The 16,353-nt window shown below is 46.8% G+C and overlaps 1 protein-coding gene across 10 annotated transcripts in view; it reads left to right on the forward strand.

The window, feature by feature from the left end:
* The window catches only part of KIAA1217 (KIAA1217 ortholog), a 301,399-nt gene that overhangs the window by 145,729 nt on the left and 139,317 nt on the right, over positions 1 to 16,353 (forward strand). For all 10 annotated transcript variants that reach the window (XM_042945110.1, XM_042945119.1, XM_042945111.1 and 7 more), the window contains exon 3: positions 12,486 to 12,684. In XM_042945110.1, the coding sequence (XP_042801044.1) occupies positions 12,486 to 12,684 (199 nt within the window). The remainder of the gene's footprint in view (positions 1 to 12,485; positions 12,685 to 16,353) is intronic.

Consider the following 16,353-nt stretch of genomic DNA (forward strand, 5'->3'; position numbering starts at 1 on the left):
GTGACATTGGGAGGGTGGCTGGTGGTGGTGATGGGTGTGTGTGTTTGAGTTGGAAAGTATCAGCAGATCCTACTTTCAAGAAGTCTGAAGAGGGTCTGGCCACAAGCACGGAAGGCATGGCCGCCTCCAATACCCCAGTGTCCCGCCTGGCCCAGCTCCCTGTGGCCTTCCTCACTGCAGGGGGACTGGGGACACCTTCAGATCTCCCAGGATAAGTAAGTCAAAGGAGGGGCCTCTGCTCACAGGGAAAGCCTCTCGTTTCACTACAATGTGGTTCAGCTCTAGGGGGCCCCACGTCCTCTCCAGAAAGGACTGCAGCCTGGGCCGTGAGGATGAATTCGCAAATGGCTTTGTTAGGAGGCCTTCTACAGGGCATATTTAGCATTCCTTGTTAGGCTGGTTGTATTTGACTTGAAATTTCAAAGCCCCCTGGCAGGCCCTTGCTTTTCATCACCCATAATAACAGCAGCCCTCACTCAGACACCTTTTATCCTGAAACCTTTGAAGTGCATTGCTAGCTCTCTGAATTGTAAAGGCATCTGTCCCTGCTTTGCTCAGACTTCTCCCAGTGAGGACAGTGGGAGCCCAAGCCTGTGACACTTACTTGTTTATAATGCACATCTTCTTGTTTCAAAATACAGGAGGGGAAAGAGAGAGAGAGAGAGAGAGAGAGAGAGAGAAATAATGAGTGATTGATTCCAGGCAGCTTGCAGTCAAGAGACATCCACTCACGTGGATAAACTAAAAAATCTGAAGGCAAAATCTCAGAGGAGGTGGAGACAAATTTAGGACTATAGCTAACTGTGATTGGCTTGACCATTAACTTCAGGGTCAGCCTTTCTGATAGATTCGACATTTTACATACATTCTACATACTTCCCGTTATAGCACAGAGGAACACTTATTAACTGCTTCACGAGGGGAAGTCGTTTTCCTTGTGTTACACTCCACAAGTGCCATTGTTTTGCTCTTGCCTTCTGAAAAGGGACATCCATCCCCATAACAGACAGGGTGCATGAAGAAACGGCGTGTTCCTCGCCTGGCCTTTTCACGTGTATCAACTCCTTCAAGAGGAAAACACAACACTAAAGAGAACTAACTGCAGGAGTGTGTGTCTGAAGGGGGGGGAGGGGGTCTGAGTTAACGAGATCCAGATTTGGAACTTGCTGATGGTATAACTTTGTAACCCCATGGAAGAATGCTAAAAGACAGAGGGAGTCAAGCTAGGCCTTATCTTCTTTCCAAAGTCTTTGTCTCATTGCGGCTTGGGAGGGAAGTCGGAGAACAGCCGGTTCAAGGTGCTGTTTCAGAAGCGAAGCCTGTGTCCTATTACAGGTAGGACACCAGGCGGGCAGGTGGCAGGTTGGCATTTAATCCTGAGAGTGGGAGAGGCCGCCCTGCAAGCTGACCTGGGGAGGAGCCCAGGGCGCATCTGCTCCTTTAGGCACAAGCCTCGCAAAGGGAAAAAATGAGAATCATATCATCTACATACTACGAAGGGGTTGAAACATAGAAAATATTCAACAGACTGTAAAAAAGAAAAATTGCTAAAGTTCCCAATTTACCTGGAGTCAAATTTTAAGAGCCCTTGGGGCGCCTGGGTGGCTCAGTCGGTTAAGCATCCGGCTGCGGCTCAGGTCACGATCTCACATTCCGTGGGTTCGAGCCCCGCATCAGGCTCTGTGCTGACAGCTCAGAGCCTGGAGCCTGTTTCAGATTCTATGTCTCCCTCTTCCTCTGACCCTCCCCTGTTCATGCTCTCTCTCTCTCTGTCTCAAAAATAAATGTTAACAAAAAAATTAAAAAAAAATTTTTTTAAGAGTCCTAAAGTTAAGTTATAGTAATGGAGGCAGAACTGCAGATGGGAGGGGGGAGAAAAAGAACTACGGATGCAAGAATCATGTCTCCTTAAAAGGTAAAGTGCATTATCCGCATGTCCAAAAAATAACGGATGGCTTTTGGCTCTTCTTTCTTAGCTGTAATCTTTTTTGGACGTGGATGTCCACCCAATTCTGGATTCCTGCAGAATTTTGCATGGCATGAAAATGAAAATGTGTCTTTTTCGTTCCTGTGTTTTCCCCATGCATTTGAGTCCTCATGTCAGGGGCCATTTTAAGGATGAGTCCTTTTACCTGGAATCTAATCATAAGGATTACACATGAGAAGACAGGCGTGGGTTTGAGTATCTTCAGGTCACCATAGACAAGACTCTTTCTGGCTTCTAAATGTTTTGTGAGACAGTCTTCCCTTCCCCTGATCTGCTCTTTAAAAATATCATGCTTAGGGGCGTCTGGGTGGCTCATTCGGTTAAGTGTCCGACGTCGGCTCAGGTCTGATCTCACAGTTCACAGGTTTGAGCCCCGCATCGGGCTCTGTGCTGACAGCTCACAGCCTGGAGCCTGCTTCGGATTCTGTGTCCCCCCACTCTCTCTCTACCCCTCTCCCACTCATACTCTGTCTCTCTCTCAAAAATAAACATTAAAATTTTTTAAAAATATCATGCTCATTCTGTAAATCTCTGATTTGCAGAAGGAATTTATTCTCATTTGGGACAAATAAGGAGGAAAGTATGTTACTCAGAATACTACCCTATAGAGAAAACCAATGCTAATATTTGGGGGGTATTGCTTCCATTTCTGAAGTTATAGTTGAAAAAAAAAATCCTTCAAAGACCCTGATGATGACTGTGTAATATTCCATTGTTTGGTTCCATGATACTTTTGTTAGTCAGCCTTCTATGTTACTCTAGGTTTATTTATTCTATTATAGATGTAACATATACAGATTCACTCCCTGACCCACTAGTACAGAAAGTATCACCTTTCTAATTTTTGCAAATCAAACTCATCTGGTGTGACTTCAGCAATTATTGAGAAATTTATTCTTATCACTCGGGGTCATAAATCAGTCCTAAGGAATGCATCTAGTCCCATAAAACTGGGTAAGCTTGGAACCAGTTTCCAACACTGTAAGCATGCCCTACATCCGTCTTCCCCAGTGGGGACACTCCTCGTAAATGGAATCCAGATCTTCATAATTTGAAGAACACCATGGCGGCCACCACCACCACCAATAAAACTAGCATGCTCCAGCTGGTCCTGGATAGTCATTCATCCCCCCTTTTCCTGCCCAATTGGCAACCTTCCTCCTCACCCAGTGGAGGGTGGGAGGACACCACCATATTTATTTTCCAAACGCCTTCACCTCCTAAGTCCAATCTAGGGAGAAGGTCTTCCTGTTGGCCTCTGTAGCATAAAGACAATGTTAATAGACCTTCCCCTGGGAAGACCTTAGAACGCAAAGGCTTGGCAATTTTTTTCAGGAAATAAGTGACAGGAGTAGATGTTCCATAATTTTTTTTTGTTTGTTGCTGACAACTGAGAGGACAAGAGAAGTAATACCTCAAAAGATTCATGTGGCACAGAAATAACGTGAAAGAGAGGATCTGTGTAGTGTGGTGCTTCTATAAATAATGAGGAAGCATCCTTTTCGGCACCGGCTGTCCTTGTCATTGGTTTCTCGGCATCTGTAGAGGGGGCTTTGCAGGAGGAGAGGTGGGTGGCAGAGGGGTCCCGTGTGGCTCACGTGGCTCAGTGCCGTGCCTGCCTCGCTGTGTGGATGCCTGTGGCCGGCTCTAGACAGGGAGGCAATGGCCAGTGACTCCTTGGCGTCACTGCCCTTTTCATCTTTCTGATCTGATAACGAAGTAACACACACGGCTAAGGAAAATGTGGAGACGAAAGACACAGTTGTGCTTTGCCCAACTGCTGAGTCGTCTGATTTTACTCCAGACCAAACATCTTTCTGTTTTCACAGGTGAAAATCATGAAAAATGTCTGGGTACCCTTTTGGTGGAAAGAAGGCGGAAGGGGTTGAAATAATTACCCTTGAAGAAACAGGGCATAAGCTGAGTTTATCAGGGGTAACTCATCAAAATAAACCCCAGAGAAAACGGGTCCCCTCGGTCCAAGCTGAGGAAGGGAAATACTGATTTTCAGAGCTAAACTTCAGACAGAAGGGACCTCTAAGAATCTCAGGTGTGCACGGTTGCAAGTTGGCGTCAAAGGGGGGCTTGTGCAGATATGCCCTTCCGGTCGCAAGGCCCAGAAGTTCCTGGTTGACTGGAAAGCTGGCACGTGTCCCCGAGCTGCTCTCATGGCACGCGGATATGCACTAAACAGTCAGTTGTGTGTGTGTTTACACCGACAGCAGGACCCTTTAGTGCTTGCACTCACGTTTTCTATTAAAAATAAAAGCTGATTGGGGCGCCTGGGTGGCTCAGTCGGTTACGCGTCCGACTTCAGCCCGGCTCATGATCTCGCGGTCTGTGAGTTCGAGCCCCGCGTCGGGCTCTCTGCTGACAGCTCAGAGCCTGGAGCCTGCTTCTGATTCTGTGTCTCCCTCTCTTTCTGCCCCTCCCCTACTCATGCTCTGTCTCTCTCTGTCTCAGAAATAAATAAACATTAAAAAAATTAAAAACAAAAACAAAAACAAAATAAAAGCTGATTTCTTCTCCTCTAAGTCTTTGGCACCAGACCCACCCAAAACTTTCATAATTGTTATAAAACCAAGCAATTCTGTCTTACGTGTGGATTATAGTTCTCACGTCCACCTGACATGTTCTAGAACCCTGGATGTCCTCTGTCTATTCCCCAGCCTGGCCATCAGCAGAAGAATGGCCCTTGAGGAGACAGCGGCTTGGGTTTTGTTTTTCTGGCCCTCAGCCGCAGAAGTTGTGGGAAGTAGCCAAAGAGCCTTGAGGAGACCAGGGCCTGCTGCTTCCGACGCGCGCCTGGCTGTGGGTCCCAGGCTTACCTGATGGCAGCAGCCGGGCCACCTGAAGGGAGCCAATGTCGGCCGATGCAGATAACAGCCATCTGGGGTGGGTTTCTGTAAGGATGGAGGCAGGATGGGAGCCAGGTGTCCTCGGCAAGCTCTTGCCGTTCTTCCCATCCCCGGTTCCAAGCCCAGCAGACGCCTTAGAATTTGGAAACAAGGAGGGGCTCCCGGCTGGTTCAGTCAGTGAAGCATGTGACTCTTGATCTCAGGGTCATGGGTTCGGGCCTCCCCATTGGATGTAGATATTAAATAAAAGAATTCAGGGGGGGCACCTAGGTGGCGCTGTCAGTTAAATGTCTGACTTTTGATCTCGGCTCAGGTTATGATCTCACAGTTTGTAAGCTCGAGCCCTGCATCCCCGCTTGGGATTCTGTTTGTCCTTCTCTCTGCCCCTCTCCCTCTCCCTCTTGTTCTCTCTCTCTTTCTCTCTCTCTCTCTCTCTCTCTGAAAATAAATAAATACACTTATTAAAATTTTTTTAAAAATAAAGTCATTTGTAAACAAGGAGAGGCAAAGAAGGAAGGCAAGTGATTGTGCTATGGTTTGTAGAAAGGACTCTGTAAGTAGAGAAACTTAAACTTTCCTTAGCGACAGCTCGTTAATTCTCCGGAAGCCAGAGGAACATGGAGTAAGGATGAGAGAGAAAACGAAAGTCTGGGGATGATCCATTGTTGTTAACTTCTAATAGTTTGCACCTTGAATCTTTCACAAGAGTACTTAAAAGCCAGAAAGTTCTCTTCAACTCAAGTCAGAATTTTAACTAGGTTTGAGTCAAAAGCTCCCCAAGTACAAGAATTAAAGAGATTAAAGTGTCTGAATGTCGTGATCAAATTAACCAAGTCAGTTAATGAGTCCTGCTGATCCTCGAACAACGCAGGGGTTGGGGAGCCGACCCCCCACACAGTCAAAGCTGTGTGTATAACTTCTGACTCCCTCAGAACAACCACTAATAGCTTACTATTGACTGGACGCCTTGCCGATAACGTAAACAGTGAACCCATATTTTGTATATTATATGTGTTATATTCTGTAATCTTACAATACAGTAAGCTAGAGAAAAGAAAATGGTACTGAGGACATCGTAAGGAAAAGAAAATATACTTACAGTATACCAAAAAATCCAGGTATGAGTGGAGTTGCACAGTTGAAACCTATTTTATCCAAAGTCAACTCTATTAGCATAATGAATTATTCCAAATACGTTTGAAATGTCATATTTCTGAATTCTCTGTGGAAACTGGGCACTAATTAGGATGATGTAAAACTTCAGGAAGGCAACGTTGAGTTTGGTTTTCAAAATATGACATAATTTGAAGTGACGTGAGTCACCTGGCTGACCAGACGTCTCACCGCTCCTGAAGGTGAACATATTATATAAAGCTACATTTGCAGGTTTCCTTTTCTGGATCTCGGCATTTCAACTTTGACTTCCAGGGGGTCCGAAAAATGGGAATGGAAACCCATCATCAAAGCCTCTAGCTTAAACTTGCCTTTCTCTTTGGCTTTGATCTCCAAATACAACAGCAGTGCGAAGAATAAGAATAAATTTGATCTCCTCGTACAGCATAATGCTCCTGGTGAACATTTCAGCAAATATTTGTTCATGATGATAAAGTGCAAGTGTGGCAGTCTTTTAAAAATTAATGCTGTGCAACCATGTTGCATGCACTTGGGGAGGAAAGTGTGGAAACTTAAATCTTAGTGCTAGCTAAGCCGCACATTTCTATCAAGCAAGTGCAATCAGGTAAATAATTTGAAGGAAATCTTAGTAAACGAAAGTCTGAATGACAAGGTTTTTGCTTCTTTGTGTAGTGTGTATGTCTAAGTTAGGAAATTTTAAGTGTGTGTGTGTGTTGTTTTTTGTTTTTTGTTTTTTTTGAGAGAGAGAGTGAGAGAGAGAGAGAGAGCATGAGCGGGACAGGGGCAGAGAGAGAGGGAGACACAGAATCCGAAGCAGGCTCCAGCTCTGAGCCATCAGCACAGCCAATGCGGGGCTCGAACTCAGGAACCAGGAAGATCATGACCTGAGCTGAAGTCAGATGCTTAACCGACTGAGCCACCCAGGCACCCCTAAGTTACGAGATTTTACTCCTGAAAGGACTCACTACCAACTAGTTCAGCCTCTGGTCTTACAGATGAGAAACTATGACTTAGTTAGGCTAAATACCACCCACTTTTTGGTAGAAGCTGAACTAGAGCCAGCGTCTCCAGACTCCTGGTTAAATGACTTTACCACTGACTGCCAGCTCTGGAATCTTACAGACTTGGTCCCAGTTGCTTCACTTGCTAGTATTTCAGGCAAGTTGTGTAAATGATTTGTTTTCTCAGCGGTAACCAGTATCATGAAGCAGTGAGGGTTTAATGAGATTACCGTGTGTCGATCACAGTGAAGCAGGCATCAATTTGTTAGTCCCTGCTCGCTCCCGTCACCGTTTTCTAGAGGACCATTCTGTGCATGTTGCAGATGAAGCAAAGGGGGGAATCTGCGTGAAGCCTGTCACCCCAGCATCTCTTGGTGATAGAAAGCCCTCTTTGAAGAAGGGAAGAGTAGAAAGGCTAAATGGAGTTCAGGTGGCCGGGTTTACACAAACCATCCCTTTGTGCATGACCCCAAAGGACTTCCCATTTGGGTTTGTACGTTTGAGGTCAGCTGGTGCTTTGGGGTAAACGTTTAGAAGGCTGTGATGGAAACAGAGGGGAGGATGGTTGGTATCATGGGTCTCCATGAAGCAGGGAGGGAAATGCAGCCTTCCAAACCCTTGAGTCCTGCTCATATGGCTCACATAACATTTCCACCATCCACTGCTCCACGCGTCTTCCCCAGTGAGGGTCAGCTCTCACTCAGGAGCTTAGGGCAGAGACTCCAAATGCCATGCTGTAGACGATGCCTGATGGAGACTTCGCCTGAGCCAAATGGGAATAACTCCCAACGTAAAGACTTCTTTATCAGGCCAAATCTGAAAGCGTGTGAGCATCCTGCCCCCCCTTTTTTGTTATTGAACCTCTCCTTTCTCATATAATAATAATAGCATACGCAGTGAAAATTTCAATAAGATATATTTGGGTGCCTTTGCAAAGTAACATCTTAGTAACCCTACATCATGCTTTTTAAAGAGATTTTTTAAAAAGAGTTTTTAAAGAGAGTTGACTCTATGAACTACAAAATAATGGGAACCAAACTCTGAAGAGTTTAGCTTTCTCCGTGTCTTATTGCTAATATTGGAAACACGCTAGCATCGTTAACAGCCCAGGCAGGGGAGCTGTTAGAATTGGTCTTTGTCAAGTGATGGCTTGTTGCAAGGCACAAAGTCATCTCAAACTAGTTTAAGAACCAAAATGGAAATAATTGGAAGGAATTCATGGGAAAGGCCCCCCACAATGTGCTGGAATCAGAAACCGAGATGCCCAGTGGCCCAGATAGATGCTGTCTGTCTTTCAGGTCACGAACATCTCTTGTCTGTTTTCTTGAACAGATCTGCCTCATCCTTTCTCTGCACTCTCCCTGTTTCACATTCCCTGTCGATTTCAGCCATGAGTTCATATGGCCTCACATTTCAAATTCTCATGAGGCACTAATGAAATAGCTCCTGTGTCCCAGGTCTCCATGTTTAAGGGAGAGAATATGATTGGTCCAGCCCAAGTCATGTGGCTACTACTTGGTCCAATGAGCTGAGACTGGCTGGGAATGGGTGACTCTACACTTAATTGCTCATGCCAGTACATGCTTGAGAGTGAAAGGGCATTTCTACTAATAATCACACTGGGACAACAGGCAAAAGCAGGACTGTCCCCAGGTAGCTGCAATGTCTGTCCATCCTAAGTATGGGACATGGGGCTTCAGGTGCTTATCCACGTGGGCAGGGAAGGATTCCTCAGAGAACAGGGACATCGTTTGGGGGCAGGAACTCTTTCAAAGATTGCTGAGCATCAAGTCAAATAACAAAAGTGAAACTTCTCCATGTGTTCAGTGTTACCAAAGAGGTTAGCAGGAGGCAAAATCCTGCCCCGGGGTTGCCTAGGGAAGGATACAGCTTGGCACTGCACTGCTTTGGACGATGTATCTGTTAGTTCAGTTGAGACAACAGAGCGACATCATACCTCAGCGTGCGCCCAGGGGAACAAGTCCCTTAAGGGGCCAGCACTTGTCCCACCTTCTCCTGTGTGTCCCCGAGTGCCTAAAGACCTGAGGACACGGGTGCAGGTGCGTGACTCCACTCAGGGCGTCTCTTAGCATGTTCACCCACGTTCTTCCTCCTCTCCTGACCCACCCTTGGGTGTCAACAGCTACTCCCCCAAACCCTTTCTGCACTCACAGTTAGTTCTTCTTGCCCAGCTGTTATGTATATATTATCCTTGGCCCCAAAATATCCCTTAAATGCCTTATGATCTCAAGAACCAGAAAGCAGTGCTTCTAACCCCGGGAGCCTAGCCCTGTGTTGCATACAGAGACCCTGTTCCGAATGCTTTTTGACTTTTCTTTCTTCGTATATCCAATCACAGAGTATCTGACACTAGTTAGTGTCAGCAATTTCCATTGTCTTTTCTCTGCACTAAATGATGTCTCAGCAGCGAGCTGGCATCTGGGAGGGGGTACCCTGTGAGGAGATTGCTAATATGCAGTGGTAGTTTGCAGTGGGAAAATGAATGACACAGAAAAAAGAGAGGAAATTTATATTTGGAACTAAGTAGCTGTGTACAGGAAGTTAAAAAAAAAAGATTACCCCTTATATTTCTATTTTTATGCACACTACCACCACGATGACCCTGTACAAGAAATAGAAATTTGATTCTGATTTTCTTCGAGGATTATTCCTTTTTGCAATGGAAAATGACAACTCATCAACTGGACCGTAGCTGCCGTGGGTTGCAGAGATGACCACACGGCAGAGGTCATCGACGTGGCCACGTTGCTTCAAGTAATATTATTTCTTGGCTATTTTGCTAAATCGAATGTGTAGTCTTTTTTTTTTTTTTTTAAGTCACAGTGAGGACATCTTACCTTCATATTCTGCTGAGTGTAGCAGCCAGGTAACTACTTCTTTGGAGACCCTACGAATGTATCTAGACCTTGGTGAGCCACACAGTGATTTAAGGAGGATTTTTCTAGTCCAGTAATATTCTCACAGGGTGCCAAAGCCAGATCCCAATCTTTATTACAGAAGCAGACTTTATGGAAAATAAATCTGGGAATAAACCACTTTGGGGGCTTGCGCACAAGAATTAACCCAAAGAGACAATTTCACTGTTAATGGCTGTCCTTTCTGGCAAGTAATCTGCGCTGAGAGTTTCCTGTGGAACACCCAGGTTGATCCTCTCCCGGAAGCCACATTCCACACTTTAGGGAGTGTGCTGATCTTCCCGTTTCCAGTTTTCCTCTGTGGAAAGGTCCTGAGAGGTGTAGCAAGGAGCGAGCGTGTAGATACTGCAAGAGTGCCCCTGCCAAAAGGGGTCTCCTTGTACTTTTAGCAAGAAAGAGGGGAAAGAAACCGATCGTTCTACCCTCACAGGGTTCCCTGGTGTATCTGGCTAGATAATTTTCACCGTACCTTGTTCCAAAAATCACTAAGAGTTTCAAGACAGCCACAGCAGAACAATAAACCAAGCATGGAACCCTATTAAGTGTGGGGTCCTGTGTGGGGCATAGGGTGTCCACCCACAAAGTTGCTCCTGCCTAGAGAGTTAAGTGTCTCGGTGCTTAGCTTCAAAATGCAGTGGCAGCCTTGGGAAGTCTTAAAGGAAATTCAAGAATGCAAGTAAACCCCAAAACTAGCTGCTGTGGACTGCCTGTAGCCTGCCACCAGCCCCTCAGCACCTTAGGTATCTGAGTAAGAGAAAACTCACCTACTTGATTAATTCTGATCAGTTTGCCTTCCAGAAGGTGCCTGGAATCATGCGATGCTGGTCACGATGGGCAGTGCGAGAGGGGAAAGCGGAGATGCGTTTATTCAGCCTAATCCCCTACTTTTGCTGACTCCTTTTCTCTGACCTCCACACAATAGCTCCAGTGATCTTCAAAAAAAATGTATCTGATCCTGGCCCCCTGGCCTCTTGGCCTGCCTAAAATTCCTCTGTGGAGTTCTGGTATCTTAGAATCCGAATGAGCACCCTCACCTTGACTCTGAGGCTCTGTGATCTGATCTCTGCTGGACACCTGCCCCAGCAAGCCTCCAGGGCTTGTCACCTCCTTCTGCGTTGGGGACTTTGCACTTGCTGTCCCCTCCACCTGGAATGCCTCTCCCTCTCTTTATCCCTACCCTCCGGTTTACCCCCTCCTCCCAGCTTACCTCTTTCCTCTTTTTTTTTTTTTTTTAATGTTTATTTTTGACAGAGAGAGAGCACAAGCGGGGGAGGGGCAGAGAGAGAGAGAGAGAGAGAGAGAGAGAGAGAGAGAGAGAAACACAGAATCTGAAACAGGCTCCAGGCTCTGAGCTATCAGCACAGAACCTGACACCGGGCTCGAACCCATGGACTGTGAGATTATGACCTGAGCTGAAGTCGGACGCTTAACCGACTGAGTCACCCAGGCGCCCCACAGCTTCCCTCTGTTTTGAGAACACAGTTTCCGTGTCTGATTCTCCACTCAAGCACCCCACCCCCACCAGTCTGAGTTAGCAGAGTCTCACCGCACCTTGAATTCGCCTTCGGTGTTGGTCCCCTGACTAGACTGTAAACACCATGAGGGCAGGGGCATGTGGGTTTTGTGCATCATTCTGGCCCAGTACCGAGCACAGTGCCTGGAGCATGGTGGGTACTCGATATATGTCTGTCGGAAAGGTGACTGGATGTACCACATAGTTCATAGTCGACACTTGGTTACACACTGTCTTGTGTTACCTTTTGCCCTTCACTAATTGTACCAATCAGTTCTCGAACGTTTTGACCCTAAGCAACATGTGTCTCTTCTTTTCTGCATCTCCCACAATGCTCAGCCAGTAGTCCGTGTTCAAGGAATGTTATTGACTAATAGGTTATGGGCATTTTCCACATTAAATTTCCTGCATTGTGGTATAGATAACTAAAAATGCAATTATGTGTCGAGTGTGTGTGTAAGTTGTTATAAACACTTTCTGCTGATTGGCAAGGTCAGTAATAACCAAAGGTAGACACAATCTTACCTATGGGATTTGGGCCTCAAAAGAAGAAATTCAACTGTGATATAAATATCTCCCTCACAATCTGAGTTTACTGATTTTGGAAACAGTCTTGCTGTAAGACTTTGAAGGACTGGCTGTGTTCGGTTTACTGTGGGGTGAGTGCATCATCCATTGAGGCATATTTAAACACGCACAATCCCATCTGTTGTCATAACAACTCTTAGAATTTGGCCAAAGGAATTGATTTGCTATCATTCTTTCCCATGATGTGGCTTGTCTGCAGCTCCTTGCCCAAGGTGGCATCTGTACAGATGAGCAGTGATAAAAATCTTAATGGGATACTTGGGGGCAGTTTTTTTTTTTTTTCCAGTAACTTTCACAACTGGTACTTTGACCCACTGGGTTTTCAGTGTTCTGTGTCCAGTCCTTCTGATGGAGTTTTTTCCTACCATATTGTTTGCCAGGATCGGCAGACCTTGATGGCATTGCAAATATTTTCAGCATAATTAATAGTCATTTATTTTCCTACTTTCTCTCAACTGCCTTTTGCAGACAAGAAGCCCCAAACTGTCTCACAGTCCTCAACCTCCCAATCTGGGCGACCCTGTCGAGCATTTATCAGAGACGTCTGGTGATTCTTTGGAAGCCATGTCTGAGGGAGAAGTTCCAAGTCCTTTTTCCAGAGGCAGCCGAACTCGAGCGAGTCTCCCGGTGGTGAGGTCAACCAACCAGACGAAAGAAAGATCTCTGGGTAAGCCTCGGTGGGCAGTTTCTGATGCTTTTTTATCACTGCACGTATGTATTTTTATGCTTCTGAGCACGTATCCTTGCATCCGAATATTAATTAGATCTCGTTTTGTCATAACACAAGTCCTAGGGAACTTCACTAATTTTGCATCAAGCTGAAGAAACAGCACGTCCAAACTCGGGCTAGGCCCCATGACTGTTAGTGACAGCCGTAAACACAGGGCTGTTTTTCCCACCAGCACAGGGGGCGTGTGTTTGGTATCGCTTTTCCTTTCAACAAGCTTTTAGGGAAAGCAGAAGGATTCTATTGTTCTGCCTTTACCAACGATCATTTGCTTCTTTAGATTGGAAATTCACTTTCTATCTTGCTTTGCTTTAGAAGAAGTTTTGGGCCCTTTAACAAAATGTACAGGCCATAAGGATTTAGACCTCTCTGCCCATTTCATAAGCTTAACCTGCCATTTTAAGGTTCCAGGTCAGTACTGGTTTTTGCAGATAGATGAGGTCATGGGGTAAGAGCGGACAGGGACAGAATCAACCCACAAACGGCTGCAGGGCTGGACCCTGCAGAAAATAGCTAAATTATGCCACATAAAACCTAGCAAATACCTTGCTTGAAGGAGAAAAGGGCAGAAAGCTGTGAGGAGGAATCTCGATTTTGTTCCCTTGGTTGCAGAGGATGAGAAAACTGGTTTCAGACATTGTACTGGCTGTCCTTTAAAAGAAACCAAACTATTATTATTTGCATTATCAATGCTACTTTTTTACATTAAATTGTGTATAGTTCCTCTTAGGTTAATAATGCAGGTTTTATTTTTACAAATTGTATTTGTAATTTTACAAATTACAGAAGAAAATTACAAAACATCTGTTTTTTTCTTTTCTTGGTTTTTTTTTTTTTTTTTTTTTGAGGTCCCATAGTTAGACAGCAGAAACAGGCCTCCATTTCCTATCAACCTCACATATAGATGAAGGAATGGGCCACATAGGGGGACCCTGGGCCCGGACAGTGTCCAGACGACACAGGCTTCCACACCAGCACGCGGCTGGGGTGCTCCCATCTGGATGACAGCCCTCCGTGCTTTACCCCCACCGAGTTTGTGCCCATCGGGGAGGGGGGATTTCGCTTTTGTGCTTTGCAGGAAATGAGTGAGGTTCAGGTCTCTGTAAAGGTAGCCTGTGCTTTGCAAAATAAAGTGAAGATAAGAAGAAATGCCTGTGCGCCTTCCTCCATACCTGGGGAACACTGAGCCTGGTGGACAGTGCATCCTTTGTCTGGCTGGCAGGACTTTCCTCCAGCAGCCAGGCACAGCTGGGAGTGCAGGTAGATCCTGGCGGTGTTCAGGAAGCAAGTGGGGGCAGAGAGGCTGCAGGGACCAGGAGCTGCCTTGCCCTACGAACGGCTGAGGGTGGCTGGTGTTTTCTCGTGAGGTGGCCGTGCTTCTCTGCAAGGGGCTCGGTTTTCCTGAGCACACCTTGCTCTGACGTTCTGGCGAGTGCAGAGTCACGGCAGATTAAAAAATGTATCCAAGGTGTTTATTCTTCCAGCTCCACAAGGCACTTTTTGGCCTGTGAGCTTTACGACTCTCGGGCAGAAAGAAAGGAATACAGTGAGCAGAGAGGAGAGCAATGAGAAGTTGGCCCAAGCAAGCAAGGGGAGCCATGGTTCCAGAAAGGAGGCTGGCGCAAGGCCAGAGGCGTTGGCTCTGCCCTTGGCCGCCTCTTGGTGGCCAATTTGGGAATGTCCTCCTAGCCGCACCTGGCCTTGTGGCGTCATTCAGTTGAGCCAGGATGGGAAATAAACAGGAAAGTGTGAGTCAGGGAGAGTCTAAACACAATCTCCCTGCCGGGGGCCTTGCTCAGCCTTGTGTTCGGGAAAATCCCTAGTGTGCCTGGCTTTATTTAATATGCACACACAGGCTCCGGGAAGAGCGGGTCCCCCAGAAAGCCCAGGACCAGGAGCAGTGGGTGGCCTCCAGCACTTGGTGGCGGAGGAACGTGGCGATGACTCCACGGATGGGGGACCCAGCCGCAGCCTCCGGCAGACCCAGCGCCGGTGCCATTCGGAAGCCCCGGTTAACTTTGGGAATCTGTGCACTGTCACTTTATATGCCTCTGCAGAATTTTCAGATCTCTCCCGGAGCCCTGGCGATCCTGTCTTTATTTAAAATTGCCATAGTTTGTCCATGAGGATTTTTGCACTGATTTTGGTTTTTAAAAATTTCACATGAAAATATTGTTTATCCTGATTGCTGACTTTGAGGAGGCCCCTTAAATTTTGCACCCAAGGATAGTGCTTCTGTCTCCTCACCCAAGGGGCTGCACCATGTGCACCTCCAGGACCTGTCTGTGGAGGCCACGCTTCTGCACCTGGACAAGGAATCACTGGAGAGGAGGCTTCCCCCAGCTCAGGCAGCACCAGGAGGAGACCTGGGCTCCTTGAGAGGGGGGGCCAGGAGCACGCAGAATCCTCAAACCACTCTCGCTCCCTGGAGGGCACGAAACCTGCTCTCACTTCAGGCAGCCTGTGCCTGGAGATAAACTTGCCTGCTTAATCATTTTTCCACCCGACTAATTCCTCCTTTCCATTACTTTAGCATATTCAAGGGATGAGAGGAGCCCAGGGGGGCTGGGCACGGTGCTTGGTGGACGTCGTGTGTCACAGAGGCTTTCAGAAGGCGTGGAGGAGAGACAAGGGGGGTGGAGAGCACGAGGCGTTGTTCAGCACAGGGAAGTTAGACATCGCTGGTGTCTGCACAGCACTCTCCCTGCACGCAGGATGCGGGCTTCCCATCGGGGAGGGGACTCTGGGACTGCAGGCACGGCCCGATGACAGCAAAACCCACGAGCCCTTTCCCATGCTGAAGGCACGTAGATCTTGGAGATCTACAAAGCAGAAAGGTACATAGAGACATCTGCTCAGGGTCTCGGATCCATAACATGGTCAGGTTGCAACGATGGGCCAACTCTGTAGGTTCACTTCCCTGCCGCGCTCTACCCATCCGGAGCCCGGATGCACTCTTCCTCCGTGGAACTCATGCCATTTCTCCTTCCCTCTCTCTTTGGTGAAAATAGAGAAGATGAGGAGAAAGGAAGTCCACAAAATGAAGTAAAAACCGCTCTGCCGTCGAGTTTTGGTTTTAGCAATAATTTCCGTGAAAAAATGTCCCGCTGATACTAGGTCTGGGCCTTAACGACGGAGCCATTTGCTTTTAATCATTGCTGTCTTATAAATGCCTGTCTGGAATGCGACCATGGGCAGGGGCTGATGTCTAGAGGCTCCACAGCCGGCTTTGGGGAAAGGGTAGCCACAAGATGTTCCCACCCTTCTGTGTGCCCTCAGGAATTTGAAAATAAAACTCCCGTGAAAATAAGAACAGTAGCAGCAACTTCCTCCTCGCTGCAGCCAGATGCCTTTGTTGACCATATTCTGAACGGTTAGCTGTGGAAAAGAGAGCTCCCATGCCAAGCCGGCAGCCAGAGGCATTGCCACTTCTGTAACAAACTGCCTTTTAAAGACTCAGCCTCAACAAACAAGAATGATTTTAAACGGCTCGGGAGGATTTTAGACTAATTGAGGGAGAATTTTCTCAGTGCATGTGAATTCCTGAGCATCTCTGTGTCTGTTCTTTTATTCCAGAATGGTAACGGCGAGGGTGATCATTCTCTGAGA

The sequence above is a fragment of the Panthera leo genome, chromosome B4, assembly GCF_018350215.1.
Source record: "Panthera leo isolate Ple1 chromosome B4, P.leo_Ple1_pat1.1, whole genome shotgun sequence".
Lineage (NCBI taxonomy): Eukaryota > Metazoa > Chordata > Mammalia > Carnivora > Felidae > Panthera > Panthera leo.